The 16,453-nt window shown below is 46.0% G+C and overlaps 1 protein-coding gene across 4 annotated transcripts in view; it reads right to left on the reverse strand.

Moving 5' to 3' along the window:
• Nucleotides 1-524: 524 nt before the first annotated feature.
• Med13l (mediator complex subunit 13L) overlaps nt 525-16,453 on the reverse strand; it is a 225,767-nt gene continuing 209,838 nt past the window's right edge. For 3 of the 4 annotated variants that reach the window (XM_050158891.1, XM_050158890.1, XM_050158893.1), the window contains 9 exons: nt 15,763-15,951; nt 15,073-15,296; nt 14,793-14,962; nt 12,183-12,341; nt 10,883-11,059; nt 9,355-9,512; nt 6,938-7,099; nt 4,507-4,619; nt 525-3,252 (listed from right to left, as the gene is read on the reverse strand). In XM_050158891.1, coding sequence (XP_050014848.1) covers nt 3,120-3,252; nt 4,507-4,619; nt 6,938-7,099; nt 9,355-9,512; nt 10,883-11,059; nt 12,183-12,341; nt 14,793-14,962; nt 15,073-15,296; nt 15,763-15,951 — 1,485 coding nt within the window. In that variant the 3' untranslated portion in view covers nt 525-3,119. The remainder of the gene's footprint in view (nt 3,253-4,506; nt 4,620-6,937; nt 7,100-9,354; nt 9,513-10,882; nt 11,060-12,182; nt 12,342-14,792; nt 14,963-15,072; nt 15,297-15,762; nt 15,952-16,453) is intronic. The other variant, XM_050158892.1, reaches the window with a different exon arrangement.

Below are 16,453 nucleotides of genomic sequence, written 5' to 3' on the forward strand. Positions count from 1 at the left end.
ACGATTACATTGAGAGTAGACAATGAAGAGTAAGTCCCTTCAAACTTATTCTAGCTTTGACTGTTGCCAAGGCCCAGGGCTCACCCCTTTTGAGTAAGATTTCATGTGGGACAGGACAGTGACTAAGCCTCCAAAACTCTAGGTTTTCACGGCAGATGCTGTGTGCTTAGCAGGACTTGCTTGCAGGTGGCATGACAAATGGCAGAATACTGTCACTGGCCTGTCGGGAGAACAGGAGGGAAGAGGCAAACAGACATGTAACTCGTCCTTGGGGCTGTTCACACATGTCCCAGGGCAAAACATCAGATCTGACCTGCTCAAGACAGGTGAGGACCTAAACGCTAGGGTACCTGTGCCGGCCCCTGTGGTGGATGATGACATAACAGGGCTTAGGAACAGCCACTGGGGTCGCACACATACCTTACAGGCCAGCGCTGCTCGGTCTGTGACACGGACACTACATACACCTGAGCAGTGTGAGCTCAGCACAGAGACAGGGTGGGAGGGAAAAAAGACGCTCAAAGTTTCAGTAATTCAATAATTTATTCCTCTAAAAAAGTGTGTAAAAGTATATAGCTCTCATCCACAAGGTATATATGAATGACATTTAAAATGGAGGCCTTTATCATTGTTTCTTTTTATCAAAGTCTTTAGTGTATTGAACCAGCGCTGTGCTGTAGTTCTTAAATGAACAACACATATTTTTGTATTCTTTCCAATTGTCTGCTATATATAAAAGAAGCTCACTGCAAAAATGCTTGAAGGAAAAAGGAAACAAAAAAATCAGAACTTCTCAGAAATGTACAGCTTTTACATTTAAAAAAGGCTCTGAAATATACATACAGGCATGCCGAACAAGCCCTCCCTGCTCCCCTCCCACCTCCCCATTTCAAACCATGGTAGGAGTTCTGATTTCTGCAGAATTTTCAAAATTAAAAATTAAAAAAAAATAAAATAACTTCTCACTCTGTAGCAAATCCAGGGCTTGTACATTTCAGATTAATTCTGTAAAAAACTCACAAGTAAAATAATGCATATTTAAGGGAAATATACAGACTTTTTCACACAGAAGTACATAATAAGATTTTTTTAAATCTATTGCCATTCATTTATTCTTGCACAAAAAACGTATAAATATGTCACCAGCCTTTCTTAACTTAAAAACTTAAATAAAAGACACCAGATGAAAACTACCCTTTGCTGCCTTCTTTTAAAACTTTTTATAGTGTTTTTCTGGGTTTTTTTTTGTGTGTTTTTTTTTTCATTTTTTTCTTTTTCTGTGTAGAGTTGGGTTTCTAGGGAAGAAAAGCCCCTGCAGTAAAAAACAGTCTATTTAAAAAAAAGAGAGAGAAAGAGAGAGAGGTTCAAAGTTCTGATGAATTCTGAGAAAAAGCAACCCCAAGTGGTAAAGACTACAAACATCTACTTTACAGCCCATCTTCGCCAGGGTGACTTTATACAAGTTTACATCCCCATCATCTCACGTTCTCAAAAGGCCTTGAGGGTTTCCTCTCTGATAAGAAAAAATAGCACTGCGATATTTAAGTCAATTTTACACTGTACACGTTAGATACAAATGGTTTGATATATCAGATTTTTTAAGCTATACATTGGAAAGTCACCCCCCCCCCAAGCTGGTGGGACAGAGAACAATCACCCATTTACAAGTTATTTCTCTGCTTTCACATCCCCACCATGTGTTATGTAATATAATGTTTTAAACGTTAGATTATCTCAAGAAAAATACTTTTACAAAATCATATCAATTATTACATTTTCCTTTTTTTCTTTGTTAATAACCAGGACATGAAAGTCTCTTGGAAGAACTTAGTTTGCAGGACTCTCCCATGGAAGTCAGGCTCACTGCCCATCAGGCAGCTCTGGGAAGCCAGTCCACACCACCACCCGCAGACAGAAACATATGACATGAGGGCTAGAAACAGGGCTTCAAAGTCAACCCTAAGGTCTGGGAGGGGAAGTCAAAAATACTTCAATCAGCTGTTAATGCTTTAAAAAGGCATTGTTTTTTTTTTTAAAGTCCCACAGAGGCTCAGCTTCAAGTACTGATTTAACGGTTGAGTTGTACTATTTGTTTCTTTGAAATGATATTCCTATGGTCCAGAAGAAAATTCACCATGTTTGTAACTGGTTTGGTTGTGATATGTACAAAAGTCCCTTTTGATCTAATGAAAGGAGAGACCTGGGTTCTCTAAGATTCTCTAGAAAAGGTATTTATTTCCATGTGACTGTACAGAGAAGTGATTATGGTCCTTGCCGCCTCCAGTGCGGGCTGAGCCTGACTGCCTTCGTAGACAAGTGTAATCCACCCATGGTGTGGGCCACACAGCACAGCACAACACTTGGAACCGTGCTGGTTCTTACCAGAATCTACTGCTGGGTGGTTATGACTGCATTGCTTTTCCGGCATGATCTTCCCAGTTCTCACTCCTTTTCTGGCTTCTAGGACAGAGGTATGTGGTCAGAGAATCCTATGGTGGGTCTCAGTGAGTTTCAGCTACTGTACCTGGTCCTCAAGATTAGAAAAAACAAAGTTGCAAAAACCTTACAACAAAATTAAAAATAAATAAACAAAATGCAGCTGTCTCCAAGACCTCCTGTGTCTACAAGGGTGTGTGGACAACCAAAGCCCTCCTGACAGGCTGGGGAGACGGAGATCCCAGTACTAAACCTGTACTGGATGGAGCTGGTTCGTAGTTGTGACACGTCCCAGGTTATGGAGTCCGGGTGCCCCAAAGGCACCCACCATTGGCTAGAAGATTGCATCCAGAGGGCTGGACAGCCTGACACTAACAGAGGCTGACCGCAGACGCTTGTGCAAAAGGACAGTGTCTCTTCTGTTTCCCTCTTCCTGGTGACTGCGGGCTGCACACATCACACATTGGCTCAAGTCACTTCTTAAGGAAATTTCCAGGTCCTCATGAAACACGTCAAGGAGTCACTGTGGCACGAACACTGCAGAAAGAGCAAGTGCCTGCTCAGAAGGCGTCACAGTGCAGGGCTGTAGGGAGTGCTCTGGAAAAGGCCGGGCATCTGTAGACTGGAGCTGGCTCCTTGGCCAAGGCTGCAGGAGAGCTGAGGCAGAGGGACCCGCTTCCTGGTTAGAGCATGTTCATGATGGCGTTGTACAACTGCGTGAGCACCACAAAGTGGATGGGAAGGCAGGAAGTGCGGTCCTGGGTGGCCGGATTGCACGTGAGCCAGGATAGGGCATTGTACTGCTCCAGAACAAACCTGCCAGGGAGAACACACAGATCAGCTTCTGGACCACTAGGTTTGGGGTGAGCCTGAAGGCCAGTGCAGCCCACCTTGCACTCCTTCACACTGCACTGTCTAACTATGGGGGCCGCCAGGGTCACTAAACATTAAGATGAGGCAAGATGAATGGAGACTGCTTCATGTTGGTTAAATGCCCAAATAAGAATATATTGGCAATACTGAACTGAAAAATGTACCAAATATTTCACCAACGTTTGGCTTTAACCAGTTTCTCGATGTTAATCTGTTGTGGTCACTTGAAAAAAAAAAAGTGTGGCGGACAGGGTCTACCCAACTATTCTACATATTTAGTACATGACCTGAAACTCGGCTCACAGTCTAGCCGCCTGAACACTGGGCTTCTTGGGCATACAGCACACACTTCACCCACTCCAAGGCCCCTTGTTCTGTGTTCCAGAGTGCCTGGAAACCAAGATCTTACTGATGAGGCTTCTGCCTGTGAGAGAGCACGAGGAAGAACTCTTGCGTCTTCTCAAGGCACCTGACAGCTTTTGCTTGTTTTAAGATCTGGTCTTGGATCTGGGAAGGTGGCACAGCTAGTGATATGAGAACTTGAATTTCTGCCCAGGAACTGTGTGAAGCAGGGCACAGAGTGCACACCTACAGTCAACAGTGTGGGTGGGATGAGCTCCAGACTAGGCGAGACCCTGTCCCAGAGTAAGGTGGAGAGGGACTGATGACAATGGCTGGCGTTGGGCATGTACACCCACGTGCACAAAGCCACAGGGTCTCCTGTAGCCCAGGCTAGACTCTGGCTTTGAAGTCAGTAAGTAGCTGAGGATTTGACCTCCTGGTTCTTTTGCCTTTTCTTTCCAAGTTCTGGGATTACAGGCATGCACCATTATACCAGACTCACAGGGTAAAATTTTATGTGGTGCTAAAAACAGCAAAAGAGAACCCATGCTTCTGGGATGCATTTTGCAACACAGAATTTATGTTCTAGTCAGACACATGTATCTATCTATAGCAGGAAGGTTAAAAAGTGTTTTCAGGTAAAACAGTTCCAGACACTGTCTTCCAACTGTCCCTGCACCCAGCCCTGACACTTTCATCGCCTTCTTGGAACAGGAAGGGAAGTGTCCCATACACTTAACTGTGCAGTGAATGAAGTACAAACACTGCCTGTCCCAAGCAGCCATGTCCTTGTGAGTTTCCCTACACATCGCCTGTATTAGTACACTGAGGGAAGCAAGGAGGAAGGAGCATCACCTTAAAACATCAGATGTGGTCTTGGAGTCCAGAGGGTGTGGAGCCCGCTGGGAGTTCCTGGCAGGAAGGAGCTCATCTGTCTGTGCTACGGAGATGTGGTGATGGAGTGAAGCCTGTGGGGGAGAGAGAGCATTCATGCCCAGGTACAGAACAACAGACAGGAATCACTGAGACCCCGGAGTCAGACTGCTATGTGCCCAAGTGCTCCAATTCTCAGTAACCTCCTGTGACGTAGCACCACATCCTAGAGTTAAGATCAAGGCCAGGTTCAGGGGCCTCTCTTCCTGGTTTAACTCACTTTGTTTGCTTCTTTAAAAGAAATACTTGTTTTGTGTGTGCACACATGTGCACATCACAGCACACACGAGGGTCAGGAGACGACTTGCTGGAGTCAGTCCCCCTCTTCCATCACATGGGTCCCAGAACTGAACTCATGACTTAGTGAGCCCCCTCACCAGTCCATCTGTAACATAGCAGCCCTTCACACAGAACAGTTGTTCCTATGCAAGGCTGTGTGCCCTGCCACCAAAGCTGAACAAGGGCCACTACCAGTCACTCAGTTTTGAGTATTTTCCCCTTTGGAATATTTTAAAAAGCAAAACCAATTGTTGCAACATTTCCCTTGTAAATTTAGGAGGTAAAGCTTACAGATAAGAACTTAAAAAAAACAGTAATATGTATCATACACAACAAAAATGCATGATTCCTTTGTATCAACTGATAGGTTACAGACAATCTCCCCTGGTAATCTGGAAACTTCCTCTTCCTTCCTCCAGTCACGGGCCAACCTGGTGTGTGTTGGAAATGAGTAAGGAGTGTCAAAGGCTCTGCAGTCCATGTGGCTGATCTGTCCTGTGGTTCTTTTAAATACCTTCTACCTTTCAGATTCCTCACAAACCGCCTGTTGATCCGGAGGCTCAATTACAGGTGTGTCTCCAGGGTGGGCGGGGCAGGCAGGAAGACTTGAGTGGCAGTGCAGCAAAAGGCACAGTTGGCTGTCCAGAGGCAGCAACGCGGACTAAACTGTGTGAAGCGACGGTCCATTCCCGTCATGCTTCATCTTCAGGTGAGCACCCTGCTCCCACATCACCTTCCATGCACCTAGCACAGAGTGACAATTCACTGTGTCCTCTAGAGTCACACTGTGTCTGCCACCTCTGATTTGGATGCCAACTAACAGTTCAGTCCTGGGGAAATTCCTTGCTTTTATGGCCAACAAAATGTTATCAGCTACATCCTGAATATTTCTCACTTTGGGTCTGGAATCAGTCAGTTCTTCAACGAGCTCAGATGTTTTGAGCAATAAGTAAAAATTAGTTAACTACAATCACTGCAATGCGGGTGTTTATTGTAGCCAAGCTGTTATTGTTCTCAGGTTTTACAGAAGAATGAGAAACACTGCTTTCACTCCCAAGTGTTTAGATTCCCCCTTCCTTGTCCCTGGGAGATACAAACATCTCACAGGTTACTACTGCAGGGTCACCTCCACGCTGCAGAACAGGCACACAAAGTCTGTCCTGCTGGGTGGTGGATACCCAACAATGCACTATGTGGTGAGGCTGCACAGCTGGTTCAGTCAGCCTTACTGATGGGCACTTAGTTTTTCCTCATCTTTCACACAGCCATCCTGTTTGCATATTCCGAGACAGTATTGCTGTGCTATTCAAGTTTGCTTCAACTCACAACTCACATGATTCTCCCACCTCGGCTCCCTTCCTAGCTGGGCATGGGCATGTACCAACTACATTTGCCATTCTTCACTTCTGCCAACACAGAGACTGCTGGAGGTGGCTGTGCTGTGCCAAACGGGGAGATCAAGGCTGGTATTACTCAGTACCCTCCTTTGCCAGGAGTCCTCTCCAAGGTACACTCTCAAACCTGTGTCTCTTGCCAGCCTTCGGGTGAGGAATAGATTCCACTCTAGGCTCTTTCACGCTCTTCAAGTTTGGGGTCTTGTTTTAAAAAGCCTTGAGCTCTGGATCAATAGGTTCCAAAAGCCATGCAAGGAGAACAACCATGGCAGTGAAAGGCGCGACTGACCCCCACTCTGCTTTCTGGAGGATGCTGCCAGTGTGCAGTCAAGCAGGACTGTGCTGCAGGCCATGGTCAGCCGCCAGGACTGACTGGGAAAGTGCCAGGCTGAGCCACGTGTTGCTTCTGCACTTATGGTCCTGATCACCTCCTGAAGTTAATGTAGACTCACTTCTTAATAGCAGGTTTGGGTTCCTCTCCTAAACCCACTCTCCAGTAACTGTATCTCCTCAGAGTATCCTAAACCCACTCTCCAGTAACTGTATCTCCTCAGAGTATTAAGTGACAGGAGAAAAAGGAATACAAAGAGACTGTGGAAGCTAGCAGGAAATTTCTAGTTCAACCTAAAGAAAATATGAGCCCATGATTCTTCTTAAACTTCAGAAAGCATCAAACCAACCTTTAGGAAGAGAGGGCACTGGTTCCGGGCCTGGGGACACGATGACCAAAACCACTGCGGGAGGTTTTCAGCTTTGGCAGTTGACACAAAATACCCAAGGGCCAGTGGCTGCTGCTTGAGCTCCTCCGGGGCCTCCCGAGACAGAAGTCGCTCGCCCTGGCTCTGAAAAACAAGGCCCAAATCACAATGAGCATCGTCAGGAGGTGACCATGGTTTTCCCCATGACTCTGGTCACTAGTGATGGTCTCCTGCCTGCACATCTCCCACCAAGCCCCTGGCAGCTGAGAAATATGACAGGAAATACACAAGTCTCTGCAGCCAGCCTAGGCACTGACAAAAACTATGAACAAGATCATACCATCCTGACAAGATGGGTACACTGGTGCTGGGGCTTTATGCTACAGCACGCTGAGACAGGAGAACCTAACATCCTCAGCTGCTCTTTTGCCATCGGTCCCCAGAACCCCCAGAGCACACCTGTTCTCCATCATCACTGGGATGAGAACTAAGTGCCATGCACCAGAATGCACAGGGAAGCAATGCTCCTGGCACTGTGTAGAGTCTGGAGTGCCTTACTGCAGCACTTTCCGCCCGTCAGTGGCTATCCAGAATTTAAAAGGTGCCTTTAGCACAAGTAATAGTAAGTGATCAGTTGTTTCTGGATGCCTTCTATTTAGAGAAAGAAATGATCTTTAATTACTTACTATATCAAATCCTATCAACTCTGATTCTGGACAGAATAAAAAATAAAAATATTTTTATGGCCCAAGAAAAAAAGCAAAGTCAGGATATAGCTGTATATGTACACACATATATGTGCATGCAATCCACACCCTTGGGAGATAAGGACATTAAGGTAGGAGGATCAGACTTCAAGGTATAATAAACAATAGCCTTTGCTGTCACCTTGAACACTCAGTCCTACTTAATGACTTAACTCGAGATAAACCGTCTAGAAAAAGGAAATGCTCAAGAGCTTCTTGGAGTCACCAGGCTGAGGAGCTCAGCACTGAGAAAGGCCACCTGACTAGTTTCGGGACAGAAATGTTTGCACGCAACATCCAGGCTCTGAGAAAGCAAGAGCACACAGGCACCTCCATCAGGTAAGGCTTTATGAACTAAGTGAACTACAGCAGCAAACACATGACTGGGGCTCACTGCAAATCACAGTGAACCAAGTCACAGGAATATTCATTATTCCTGTTTCAGTTTCTGTCAAAATAACCTCCAGTAAACAAGCTGCTTGTCACTCTCTGGTCATCAGTCTAAAGGAAACCTAGACATTTACCATCTAGTCCTCACTGAGGGTGCTGCACAGTCCTGTCCCTTCAGTTGCTCCACGACTAAACTAAGTGCTAAGCCTTCCTTCTGAGCACCCGTAAGTGACTGCAGTGCTGGCAACACGGTCCTGTCTAGGAGTCAGTGGACAGAGGACTGCTGCACTTACTCAGGGTAGACACCAGGCAACAGATTCTCAGTGACCTAATCTCCCAAGAATCACTATTAGAAGCACAGCACAACCATGAGGCCTTTGTCCTGCTGGCTGGGACAAAGCTGCCATGAGCTATGGGGCAGCCTTTGACTTTAAACCCTTGTTAGTCCAGGGCATTTAAAGACTGAGCTAATACGGAACTCTGGCTTCTTCACTAATTTGCAGCAGTGATCTGGAGACGTCTGTAAACTATGTACTGGTGGCTCTCAATGTCTCCCTTTAGGCTGCTGCCAGCAAGACCAGGATGGTGCAAGAGAAACAAAGTGGACACAAACCACGGAGGCTCCTCGCAGGCACATGCTGAGCAGCAGCTCTGCCCGCTTCTTCTTATTAAAGCCACTATCTGGGAAGATGCAAAATGCTAAGAAAATATTTTTTCTTGTTCAAAACCAAAATCATCCAGCCCCTCTTGGGGAGGTTGGCACGGACAACATGTGCCTATGGTTTCTCAGCCTTTCAACTTCCCTTGTCACGGGGCTGGAGAGATGGCTCAGTGGTTAAGAGCATTGCCTGCTCTTCCAAAGGTCCTGAGTTCAATTCCCAGGAACCACATGGTGGCTCACAACCATCTGTAATGAGGTCTGGTGCCCTCTTCTGGCATACAGGTGTACACGCAAACAGAATATTATATACATAATAAATAAACTTCCCTTGTTGCCCAAAACCAAGGAAAACCACAGGCAGGAGCACCACTGAGAGCCTTGCACACCAGAGGACTAACTTTCTAATAAAGGGGCACACTAGGAATGTCTGGAAGGTGCTTTCCAAATTCCTGCTCTCTAAAATTGGGCTGGGAAGCTGTGGCACAGAGACCTCGAGCGCTGGGGAGAGAGGTGCATGCAGTCAAATCATGGCTGCTAATGGTGACGGCAACTTTCCTGGGGGTTGTGGTTGTTCTCAGCAACCTTCTTCCGGCAGTTCTTACCCGACTGTGCTGGAAGTGAGAGCCCACACCGATTCCAGAGGGAGAGCCTGGTGAGGGAACTGGGGATGAGTTGGGAGAGGAATGGAGGTTCCCAGTCATTAAGATGCCAATGTCATTGTCCATATCATCTGGGAATGGAAGGTCTACAAACATATCATCTAGAGGGGAGGAAAACACAGGAAAGTTAAAAAGGAACCATACTCCACCTCATGCTCTGCTCCTCTTCAATCGCTTCAGGCTACTAAGATACCTACTGCGATACCTAACGGCTGCCTGCTATGAGCTGTCTTTTTGTTCTCACCAGTGACTTCCTAGCCAAGTAAAAACAGTGGAGAAACCACAGCCATGGAGAAAGCCCCCAACTCCTTACAGCTCCAAAGACAAATAAAAAGATGAAAGACAGCTTAAGAGGCAGCTCAGTTGTTGCAAAGTCAATGCTGGCACCATCCAGCAGCAAGCAGACTCTAGCTAGGTCTATGATCAGTACCTACAGGACTGGAAGGCTGACTTCAGCAAAACAGGTAGGAGCCTGCCATGACATGGGACTTCAGCAAAACAGGTTGGAGCCTGCCATGACGTGGGATGAGACCATTCCAAAGCAGATCAAAGCAGTGTTCCTTAGAGGATGCTTTACCTCTCACACTGCAAAATGAGGGTACACTTGCAGGAAATTTGGACAGGAAAATGTCAAGGTAAACCATCACCAAATGCCCAGATACCATGGAATCTTGCCACCAGCCCTTCCATTCCCATAGGACTGGGACTTCAATGAAGCTGTCACAGGTACATTTTGGTATTCTTTCCCTCTCCACTTAACAAGAATAAATATTGGTAGATGTTAAAAATTCAAAAACAGCACAAATAGATGCATGAAAGAGCATTTTACAAAAAATATGACTATTTTCAATCCTATAAAAGTATTCAAATAGAATTCCATTAAGAATGATCAGCTTTGGAGCTACTCTCCAGTAAACACATCCCTTGGTGAGCTAGGAAGCCTGCATCTTCACACAGCCATGCCCTCCACAATCAGATCAGAAGAGCTCTGCACTGCGGGGACAGTGACTGGTAGGGGACAAGAGCAGATAGAAAGCAGGTTAAGTTAATCACCCATGTTCTCTCGTCTTGATGACTAATTCTGTCAACCTAACTGAGTTGCTGAGAAACAGAGTTTCCTGTGAGCATTACTAAGGAAGGACTAACTGGTAGAAGGTCCACCTTGAACACAGGCAATGCCAACTGTGGGTGGAGGCCCAGATGCAGAAAGTAGGAAGGACAGCACGAGCGGCTCCCCGAAGCCAGATGTGCTGCCAGGGTTGCCACAGCTTCATTGTCGTGGTCTGAAAGCAGGAACCAAACCAATCTTTCACTTAGGGATTTGCAGAGACACGAAGGCACTAACAAGATGATACCGCAGAGCAGTTCGCCCAGGCAGTTCTTAGACTTTGCATCTCCTCTCCATGGTTACTATGACGCAGCAGCCAGCACTCCACACTCACTCTTGTCTGCTACTGCACCTTCCACTCACCATTGTTGGGGCTAAACCCGTCTTCATTGGGGTAGTTGGCGGGAGCCACTTGGATGGTGGACGATGTTGGGAACACCAAGATATGGGTGCAGGAAGCATCCTGAGGTGTGTTCAGCTGAGACGACTGCATGTTCAGCGCAGTGCTTCGGCCAAACACGGAGCCCATTGTGACGGCATCTTTAAAGACCAGAGCTGTGTCAGTATGCTCTGCAGACCAACAGCCACAGAAGGAGGCTCTCACCTGACACAGAAGCCTCAAGGGATAGATGTTCAAGGCTGCCCCAATTCCTTAAGGATCTTTAGAGAACCGACAGAGAACACCAGTGATGATGGCTTGACCTCACCTCACATTGGAGATGTGAAGATAAACCCAGACAGAGTCCACCAAATATTTTGTAGATTACTTACCTAAGAAGTAAATTAAAACCCTAAAACTAACCTCCCAGCATCATTTCCATCTGTGGTCTCTCAATTTATAAAAGCACCTTTCTAATAACATTAACTAATGCTCTGACTAACTCTATGCAGTACCTACCATACACTGGCCTGCGCTAAGCTCCATCCATGTGTCTCACTGGGTCAGCACACCCACCCTCAAGTAGCAGTAATCGTCTCTACTTTATAAATGAGGACAGAATCATCTAAAAAGCATGTAAACTTCTGGAGTTAGTGATGGCTACCAAGGTGACCTGAGGCCTAAGGAGCACAGTCAGCCACTGTCCTGCACTGAAGCCTGTCCTCAGTCACTCTCCTGACTTCCCACAGGATCAAAAACACACCTTATCTGAAATACACGACAGACCTAACCATGCAGAAGTGCTTAGGGGCGGTCAGAAAACAGCCGTTAGCCACACTTATGAAGCTTGTGTGGCCAATGTCCTCGCTGACACTGAGAGTTTGATTATGTCTGACCCTGTGCTAAATGTTCTTGTCTTTTCTCCACTACTCACCCTCAACAAGAGCAGAGAGACTAAACCCCTTTTTGAGGTACCACATTGGTCTAGAAGCTTTCTGGAGGTGGAATCCCTAGGGATCCAAGAGACTGGGGTTAGACGGCACTCACTAGTCGTGGATTTCCTTGTCACTCCTACCCAGGTTTCACCTCTCTCCCAAGCTGTGGTCAACAATGATAATTAAGTCCTCCCTAGGCAGGCATCAGATGGTCCCATTTTCTAGGTCAAAAACCAAGCTTCTCTCAGAGACGCAATGCTTATGAATTATATTTATCTGTAGATTTAAGTCTGAAAGGCCCAGACTGATAAAATCCCTACTCGATCTTAAGTAACAAGAGACCATTTACCTGGCATCACAACAAAGGACCCCTGGGGCTCCATGGCAACCAGGCAGGCACTAAGGATAGAAGGAGAGTCTGCAGCGGAGATCCCACACATCCGGCACACATCCTTGAGCTGTTTGCTGATTGTCTGTAGTGAACATTCTCCAAGGAGGATACTCCAGTCTGAAGTCAGAGATTATAAACACAGTCTTTAGAAGTTCATATGGTGGTGTTTTAGACATTGGTCAGTTCTGATTGGAAATAATGTCACTGTTGTGACCCAGCCCTAAAGGGAGTGGAGTTTTCCGTTTAGTGCCCTTCTTTTACCTGGCTTCTACCTTACTGTGTTACGCAGAAACAAAGGCCTGTTCTCTGGAAGCTGCCATCCTGTCTAGAGTGCCCTTTGAGGGCCTACAACAGACCCTGGCAGATTTAAGTTCTAAAATTCTTTGGATGCTGAGGTCTCTCTTGACTGTGCTAGCCTGTGCTAGTCACTCTTTTCTCAGGGTCTGATTCTTTCACTACCCCATCAGCACTTCCCTCTGATACCCGCCCGCTGCCCTACACTGAAGCACTGTGTCTTCTCTGAGCACACGGCGCCCAGCACAGGCATCTATCTCTACAGTCACAGTTTTTCCTCCCGGGAGAGTGCAGGGCAGTATGCTTTATGTTTCTAATGAAATTCACGCTAAGTGGGGGAGAGAACAGTGGCTGAGAACATGAAGAAAATGCCTTAAAATGGTAGGCTCCAGACAGGCCTGGGCGCCACGACACATCAGGAAGACTCTGCTCTTTCTGACAAGCGCTGGCAGCTAAACAGCAGACACTAAAGGTTACCTGGAAGCTGCTGTGTGACCTCACGCAGACCATGGTCCCCAAAGGAGGAGCCTCAGGTCAGCAGGGAGGTGCCTATGCCCTTCCTCTGTCCATCATGGTTCCTCCAGCCACACCCAGGCTCTCCCCGTTAAGGGGCGAGGAAGGAGAGTATGCGCCTTCCCACAATCATACACGGACAGGGTCTTAATCATTTTCTAAAATGCCAAGCAACAGACAACACGTTCATCCCCTGCTTCTTTCCTATTATTCCCTCTCCTTCCCAAGGGTTATGAATAACTGAAAGCTTTTAAGAAAGAAGACTAACTAAGAGGCAGACCAGGGAGGAAGAGAAGCAATCAGACAGAAATGAAGGGTGGAATCCCCTAGTGTATTAAGCTCCAGGCTACTGACACCAGACTCATTTTAAGGAGATGCTGCTTAAAAAATGAAAAGGGCCCCATTTTCTCCCAATTCACAACATCAAATGTGACTTGAAGACACGCCCCCTTCCTCCCCACTCTAGCCACTGGCACACACTGCGGTGTCTGTGTACACGTCTGTGAGGCTGAAACCCTGACCGCACACCTGCCTTACAAGCAGCGGCTTTATGGGCTCTGTTTCTCTCAGTGGCTTAATTCTAGGGATTCCATGGTACCTGACTGACTCTAACACAGGGGCTGGTATGAACTACAGTCTAGGGGCAAATCCGGCTGCCACCTGTTTTTGTAATAGAATTCTGTTCACAGAAAGCCATTCATGTAGGTATTTGTCTTATGTTGTTCATAATGGCAAAACTGAAGAGCTGCAAAATGCTCACTTGCTTTGCAAAAAGAAATTGTACTCTCAGGTACTTGGCCAGGACACTGTCCACTCCACTCTGGTAATCACAGACTACTTTGTGATGCATGTCTTCTTCAATCAACTCTATTTTTTGATATTATAATAATGATTTTCTTCTTCCCTCTCCTCCCACTAAACCCTTCCATATATGCCTCCTTGCTCTCTTTCAAATTTATGCTCTTTTTATTCTTAGTAGTTGTTACATGCATCTGCGTATATTATATACATAATAATTCTAAATATAATCTGCTCTGCCTGTACAATATTACTCATGTGTGTGTTTTCTGAGCTGATCATTTGATAGTGGACAGTCAATTGATGAGCTCTTCCCTAGGGAAGACTATTCTCCACTTCCACCATCCCTGGGTTGATTGTGGTTCTCTGTCCCCAATGACCTCAGCATGTCTACTGCCATTGTCCTTGCTCAGCTAATGTTCAGGCAGTAATATTGGTGAAGTTTTAGTCTGCAAAACCAATTCCTGCACCTATGGCTCAGGGAACATTGGAAGAAGGGGGTGGAAAACTTGTAAGAGCCAGAGGACTGGAAAGTCTGTGGTGACACTGTGTCTCCTAGGAATGTCAGAAGCTGCACCCACATGTAAGGAACATGCTGGAGAACCAATCTGGGCCCTCACACTTACACAGCAAGCCTTTGACACACTGAGCCATCTCCCTAGCCATAAAGGGTATTCTTACCTATGACCTACACTCTCTATTGTCTTATTCTTTTTACTGTATTAATATGCAATATTATTAAAATTAAACTATCATTTTGTACTAATGAAACATGTTTCCTGTTTTACATTTCAAATATTATTTGCGTAAGTAATGGGGACTACAGAAAAGCTTTTAAATCCCTGGTTTCTCCCTTTTGTCATCACAGTTGATCTTTGGGGCAACTTTAAGGCCCTGCTTGGCCCAGCTACCATCATCAGGTGAGTCTCCTCTGTCCTTGCACCTGTTTCAGGGACTGCTCACCTTTAAGCTCCCCATGGCCAAGACGCCCCAAGCGGCCGATGACCACTCTCCAGGGCAGAGATGTCATCTGGACAATCCCCAGGCACCATTCCCATAACTTCTGCAGCCCAATCTTACGCGCAGACACTTTACTCTTCCGTGACCTGAAAGAGAGAGAAACAGGAAGGGTCCTACACAAATCAGTTGTCACTCAGTAAGACACACGGTTCATTTCTAAAGTGCACATCCATGCCCTCCCCACAGAGCTAACAGAGTGAACACAAATAGCAAGGCTTCTCACCTGCTCGGTAAAGCAATGTTTACAACACAGGTCTCCAGTAATTCCCCATGGAGGTCAGTGCAGGATGCCAAGAGCCAGCGCTGGTCATGAGACAGACAATAGCCCACAAAGAGTACATTGTATTTCTGGGTCGCCTCACCAAAAGTCTCTCCTGGCTCTGTCTGCTTGTCTTTGATTGGGGCCAATATAAAGGGAGGGGAATAAAGCTGGATTGGGCTGGGCCGCTGAAATAAGAATCAAATTCAGTATCAGCACAAGGCCTACCAAGACAGCATTACAATAAAAACCCAGAGCAACAATGAGGGAAGAAAACAAGGAGTAATGACAACAGGCGGCTCCCACCATCCTCTCTCCAGGAATCTAGCAATGATGACACTGACAGCAAAAGTATTAACCAAATTCATGAACTATGGTTTAAAACACCTGTCTAGTAAATGTTATAAGCCATTAATATTTGATTAAAAGAAACTGCTGCATTAGAAAGTAAGCTTGCCCAATGTCAACAGGCAATAGGAAAGAGTAACTCAAGCCACAGTGAGATCCATCAGATACAGCCCCAGGAGGGTCTGGAGTCACAGGCAGCAAACTTGAAGGATTCGCAAGATGCAGAGCCATGGCTCTAGGCTGGGAGATGGGAGAGGTGCTCTGGCTCATACTGCAGCAGAAGATGGCTCTGCCTCCAAAACTCACCTCCGGGTTCTTGAGCGTCATTTCAATGCTGGCTGCAGGCCCAAAGCCCGTGAGGGATTTAATGTGGATCTGTGTAGGCAGAGGCCGCCTGCACTGGCAGTACACTGAAAACGCCATGGATTTCAAGTATTGAATATAGAAAACATGTTCATCCTTCATTGTCTGCAGCATGTACTGGCAAGGCACAATCTACAAGATGCAAGCAATAGTCAGTTCAAAACTCCACAAACCAGACAGCTGGAAGATGAGACGGCATGAATTTATGGCTAGAGAGGAAGAGAGGGACCCTTAAATCTATATTATGTAGATATCAAATATGAATTCCTCCCAATGAAATAAAAGCTGTACCTCAAATGTCCACCAGTCATTTGAGAAGGGTAGTACCAATGTGCCAGTTTCCTTGAGAGCTGTTCTGCCCCACTGTGGGTACAAATTCTCAACCTCCTGTCCCATGGCCCTCATACTTCAAACTTGCATTTTAATGTATGCCCCATTTGTAGAGGATCTGACATAGTATGCGACAGTAGTATCTAATCATGTGGAACTCAGACTTTGAGACAATGAAAAACTATCAGCAATCTCTTCTGTTCACTTTAACTTAAATCCTTTCATCCAATAAGACAGCTTTCAATAAAATGATGAGGCATTTCAGCTGCACAAAAAAATTTAAAAATCACTTCATTTCAAAGCT

The sequence above is a fragment of the Alexandromys fortis genome, unplaced genomic scaffold (assembly GCF_014885135.2).
Source record: "Alexandromys fortis isolate MF-2015 unplaced genomic scaffold, M_Fortis_MF-2015_v1.1 scaffold_90, whole genome shotgun sequence".
NCBI lineage: Eukaryota > Metazoa > Chordata > Mammalia > Rodentia > Cricetidae > Alexandromys > Alexandromys fortis.